At 45.7% G+C, this 6,000-nt stretch overlaps 1 protein-coding gene across 2 annotated transcripts in view; it reads left to right on the plus strand.

The window, feature by feature from the left end:
* The window catches only part of PAG1 (phosphoprotein membrane anchor with glycosphingolipid microdomains 1), a 140,834-nt gene that overhangs the window by 126,884 nt on the left and 7,950 nt on the right, over positions 1 to 6,000 (plus strand). For both annotated transcript variants that reach the window (XM_023517711.1, XM_003782529.3), the window contains exons 7-8: positions 1,962 to 2,058; positions 4,004 to 4,608. In XM_023517711.1, coding sequence (XP_023373479.1) covers positions 1,962 to 2,058; positions 4,004 to 4,608 — 702 coding nt within the window. The remainder of the gene's footprint in view (positions 1 to 1,961; positions 2,059 to 4,003; positions 4,609 to 6,000) is intronic.

Consider the following 6,000-nt stretch of genomic DNA (forward strand, 5'->3'; position numbering starts at 1 on the left):
TGGGAGGATGGTGGCAGCATGAGGAGGTCCTCTCTGCTGCTTCTCCCCTGCACAGTTCCAGGCCCCATTTTTCCTCACCCACCTCTCTCCCTGTGCCAGCTGGGCAGTGAGATGGGGCTGAAAGGCCATCCTCCTCCGTCCTGGCTTCCTTCCACAGCAGCAGCACCTGGGAGCTTGTTCCAGGGGAGGATTCTCCCCAGGGTGGGGCCCAGGGAATCTCACCAGGCCCTCCAGGTGATCCTGATGCAATGCAAGTGTGAGAGCCACTCCCAACCTTTGACCTTCCCTTCCTGCAGCTCTGCTGAGGGTCAGCAGCAGGCCTGGGTGAGACAGGAAGAGCATAGCCAGTGGGGAAGAGGAAAAGGCTGGCTCTCTGCCCCTTCTTTCTCGTCTGCCATATAATGAATTAGTACCTGCCTGAGGCCTCACATACATGCTCATGTGTGTCTGAGAGCACACACAAGGACATGAGCGCACATTTGCCCACCCAGCCCTCCTTACGAGCTTTCCAGCTCCCAAATCTCGTATAACTTGCAGATTCTCCATGTTATAGAAGGTAAGACTAGAAATGGCAGCTGGAACCTACCTATACTGTGCTGTTATGAGCCCAGGTTAGGGATTTCTTCTTCCACACCTACCCAATTCCTGCCCAATTCTAGCCATCATTTCCAACTTATGGGAAGTCAGGTGGGACAGGACACGCATCTTCATCTCAGGGTTCTGGCAGCCTGACACAAACCAAGGTTCTTGTGCTGTTCACAACAGAACTTTCCACATGAAAGCCTGGGGTAACCACTTGGGTCACGCAGGCCATAGAAAGGATGAGAACAAATCATATTTGCAAGGAATTCAGGCAGCAGTCTGGGTATTTGAAGACACACATAAGCTCCCGACTTGCTTTCTGAATACTCTTAGCTGTAGGCCAGCCTAGCACGTGTTCAGGTGACATCTAAACATTCTGTCTCAGCAGGAAACAAGCTGGCTGTGCTGGGGCCATTCTTCCCGTGTCCTAAATTTGTTGTGAGAATGAGAAAGGTTCATAGAGCTGCTATTTGGCGTGAGATTGTTTTTCTGAAGATTAAAGCCAGGGCATTGGCTGATTCTGAAAGAGCTTCAGAAATCAATAACATTATCGATCTTGACCAGATTTAAGTCTTTTCCCTTCCAGTGACAAGGGGTGCTGCTTTGTGTCCCTGTTTTTCATGGCATGGCTCATCTTTGAGAATAATGTTTTACAGCACCTGTGTTACAAAGGCAAGGAGGGGTCCATGTTAACCAGCATGGGGACATCTGGTCCCCTCCCTGCCTTGAGCTACCAGGACGGACATCTCACAACCTACCTATAGCCCATTTGTAGATCACAGGCGGGAGCAGCACAGGTGGCCGATCCCACTAGGATTCTGTACTGTCATATGCCGTACCCACTGGATACAGGTCACTACAATGTGACTGGTCAGCAGGAGAACTTAATTTAATTTAATTTAATTTTACTTGATTTAAATCTAAAAACAGTAGTTCCCCCTTTATCTGTGGTTTTGATTTCTGTGGTTTCAATTACCCAGGGTCAACCATGGTCTAAAAATAGGCAAATACAAATAACATATTTTCAGGGACAGCAGAGGGCACATTCACGTAACTTTTAGCGTAATATATTCTTAGAGTTGTTCTGCTGTGTTATTAGTTCTCGTTCATCTTACTGCACCTAATTTACAACAGATGTCATCACGCAAGTGCTTATGCAGGAAAAGGCACAGTACAGACAGAGTTTGGTCTTGCCTGCAGTTCCAGGCTTCCCCTGGAGGCCTTGGAACCCATTCTCTGTGGGTAAGGGTGGAGCCTACTCCAGTGGATTCTGTTTTTGTTTTTACTATTTTAATTTTTTTTTTTTTTTTAAAAAGGATATTCTTCTCCACCCTGGAGTTTAGATTCTTAGCAATGTGATGTGTTTGGGTTTTTTGCAGCCTTCAGACAAGGAGATGTTCAGCCATTCAGTTACCAGCCTGGCCACAGATGCTCCTGCCAGCAGCGAACAGAACGGGGCGCTCACCAATGGGGACAGTAAGTTCTGTAAAATGCCCCCTTTCCACACAGGCCTCATCAGCTATGAAAGTGCTAGGTTTCAAAATATGCAGCTGAAAAAGGAGGAAATGTGTCCTTGATCACTTTTAAGTATTACTACCAGGTTTAGCAAAAAAAATCTCATTTGGGTGAATAATATCTACTGCTTTTTAAGTGGCTTCTGTGTGCCAGGCATTGCTCTAAGATTTGTGTATGTGCTAACTCACTTGCTTTGACCCTGTAAGATTACTATTCTTTTTTCCTTTAAGATTACTCTTCTTAATAGTAGTGTTATTATTACCCTACCAGATGGTATTACTACTGGTATTACCCTACCAGATGGTATTACTAATTTACCAGATGGTAATTAAACAATTTAAAGGTGAGGAAACTAGCACATTGTGCCTGTTAACAAATTACCACAAACTTACTGCCTTAAAACAAAAAAATGTTTCAACTTAAGCTTCTGGAGGTCAGAAGTCTCAAATGAGTGTCACCCGGCTAAAATCAGCGTAATCAGGAGGGCAGTGTTTCGGGACCCTCTCTGGGACAAGCCTTTTCCCCTCCCTTTTCAGCTTCTAGAAGCCACAGCATTCCTTGGCTCTGCCTCCTTCACACCCCACCTTTGACCCTTCTGCCCCCATCTTTCACTTAGAAGGACCCCAGCAATTACATGGGCCCGTCTGGACCATCCAGGAGAGTCTCTCATCTCAGAGTTAGCTAATTAGCAGCCTTAATTCCACCTGTAACCTCAATCTTCCCCCACCCCCTAACATAATAGGGTCACAGGTTCTAGAGATTTAGATGTGGCTATCTTTGGGGGTGATCAGTGCCTTACAGTGTCTCAGCTGCATTCATGTCCATGTGTGGCCGTGTCTTGCTGAGTGGTGTTCATTATTGCTGCATGCTTTTGTGGCTGTATGATGACAGCTTTGATGGCCATTCCAGAGAAAGAGTTCCAAAATTGCTGTGAAGGGTAGACTAGACACTGGCGTTGGTGCATCACTTCCCAGAGGAGGTCCTTCAAAGGTGACCATAGCAATATTTAGCAATGAGATACATAGCACTTTCTCTAGGATGAGTTCATGAACTTAATTGTCAGATGTCAGGCATGCATGTATATGTATGTGTGTGTGTGTGTGTGTGTGTAAGTGATATGGACACTATTTCTAACCCAAAGTGAGACACTAACTTAATAACTTACCATCGTGTAGCACCCCAAGAGCAGGGCTCTCTGCTTTGTTGAATGGTGTATCCCCAGCACCTTGAACCATCCCTGCATGTAGTAGACGCTCCAAACATCCTTGGTAAAGGGACAACTGAGTCGCTTCACACAGTGTCGTTTCTGTGGCAGTCCAAGAAGTTCATATTTAGATTTTCTAATTTGAGATAGGGATGTTGGGGCAGAGAAATTGAAGAAACACATGGGGCACTACCGATCCCTTTGTGAAATTCTGTAAGGGTACGTTTTTGCCCTGTTGGTTCCATTTTGTCTGCCAAGTAAGGGACCTTTGGGGGTGGCTCCTAATAATTCTCTCCACATAGGCATGGGCCAGCGAGAGTGGCCACCACACATGTTCCCTTTCTGGTGTCCAGCCCCCACAGTTTGGCCCCATTGAATACCACTCTCATCCTCTGGTCCCATTGGCCCTCTGCCTGAGTCTGATCAGATGTAACAATAACTAAGGACAGTAGCTGCGAACCACACTTGTAGCCCAGATAATCTATTAAATCCCGTGTTAGTAAAGATCTGTAGATGACTTTAGTTTAAACCAAGATTGAAAGCGTATCACCAGATAGTCGTAATATCTGTTGTATCCTTTGCAGCTGAGAATCTAATAAAAAGCAGGCATCTAGATTCAACCCAACTTTCCGTTATCCGATTCCCTGTAATGATTATTGGAGGACCTGGCCCTCTGCACTTCTGACACTTCTGCTGCTTTAGTTCTTTCAGAAGACAGTACTGTGACCTGCATGCAACATTACGAGGAAGTGCAGACCTCGGCTTCGGATCTTCTAGACTCCCAGGACAGCACAGGGAAACCAAAATGCCACCAGAGCCGGGAGCTGCCCAGCATTCCTCCCGAGAGCGCAGTGAACACCATGCTCACCGCGAGAAGTGTGGACGGGGACCAGGGGCTGGGGATGGAAGGGCCGTATGAGGTGCTCAAGGATAGTTCCTCCCAAGAAAATATGGTGGAGGACTGCTTGTATGAGACTGTGAAAGAAATTAAGGAGGTGGCTGCAGCCACACACCTGGACAAAGGCCACACGGGCAAGTCCAAGTCTCCTTCTGCTTTGAAAGAGCTTCCGGGACCCCAAACAGAGGGCAAAGCGGAGTTTGCTGAATATGCCTCCGTGGACAGAAACAAGAAATGTCGCCAAAGTGTTAACGCAGAGAGTATTCTTGGCAATTCCTGCGACCCAGAAGAGGAGGCCCCACCGCCTGTCCCTGTTAAGCTCCTGGATGAGAACGAAAACCTTCAGGAGAAAGAAGAGAAAGAAGCAGCTGAGGGAAGAGCCACAGAGAGGACCAGCGACTCCAACAAGGTCAGTGATGGCGTTTCGTTTCTTGGGGCTTGGTCATAAAATTAGGAATCTGGCTAGTCCTGGGATTTTTTTTCCACGTTGTTCTGGGAAATATCTATAAACACTTTCAGGTTTGTTGAATGATGAAAGCCGTGTTAGTGTAAGCTGTGTTTAGCTGTCTTCCCCCTCCAAAGAATAAAACGCTGAAAGCTCATGTTTATCAAACATGCTTTTCTCAGCACCTTACTTGGACATTTCCCAGTGTTTACATCATGTCTAATTAGGGCCGAGTATTATTTGCTCCACTGTGAAGACCCAGAGTTAAGCAGAGAGACCAGACTCCTGTCTGCACATTTTCCCTCTTCCCCTTGCTGTGGCCTGAGAGGCCTGGTGACCTTCACTTTTCCAGAATCCCAGAAATCAAAGCTTAGCAACACCCAGCAGGGAACCAACTCTCAGGTACCCTGGTTTTGTCTGATTGTGTATACTTTCATGTAAATCAAATAAGAAATCTTATTTTGTGACAATTCCTGCACAATTACCTCTAACTCTTAAGACTAGATATTTAACAAAGGCCTAAAATGTATTAATGATCCACAGGCTTCTGTGTGTGTGTGTCAGACAACTTAATATCCGAACCACAGTGAACTTCTTATCTCCAGTCATCAAAATAGCCTTCCGATTTAACTAGGCCCTTCTACTTCAGGAATTATATCTAATTTCTGTTCTATATACAGAAAAAAAAAAAAGGCAAGGTTCTCTTCTGTTCCAGTTTTGGTAGAAGGCCAAGGAGGGCCTACTCAGTTACTGACAGCCTAAAAGCACTTCTGAAGTTCACAGTCAGAAGGCTGTCACTGTACAGGTTAGACAGAGAAGTTATTCTTCCTTCTGTTCCTTGAATGCATTATAACTTTTCATATTATCCATGAAATCAGCTGTTGGGGGCACCAATAAGAGGATTTATGAACACATTCATAACATGCAAAAATACAGTCTAAATTTTTGCCTTTCATGTCACCAAAGATAATAAAACAGAGGTATAGCTGTGCTCTCTAAACCAGGCAATGCTTTTTACATAGAAGTGTTTTAAAGATAAGATCTATTGCCTAACCATTACTAGTATATAGTCCTCCTGATTAAAAACTGGAACTAGGCCAGGGGCAGTGGCTCACACCTATAATCCTAGCACTCTGGGAGGCTGAGGCAGCTAGATTGCTTGAGCTCCAGAGTTTGAGACCAGCCTGAGCAAGAGCAAGACCTTATCTCTACTAAAAATAGCTGGGCATTATGGTAGGGGCCTGTAATCCCAGCTACTCGGGAGGCTGAGGCAAGAGGATCACTTGAGCCCCAGAGACTGAGGTTGCTGTGAGCTATGACACCACAGCACTCTATCCAGGGTGACAAAGTGAGACT

Source organism: Otolemur garnettii, unplaced genomic scaffold (genome assembly GCF_000181295.1).
Source record: "Otolemur garnettii isolate 467f Iridium unplaced genomic scaffold, OtoGar3 scaffold00004, whole genome shotgun sequence".
In the NCBI taxonomy this organism is placed as follows: Eukaryota; Metazoa; Chordata; class Mammalia; order Primates; family Galagidae; genus Otolemur; species Otolemur garnettii.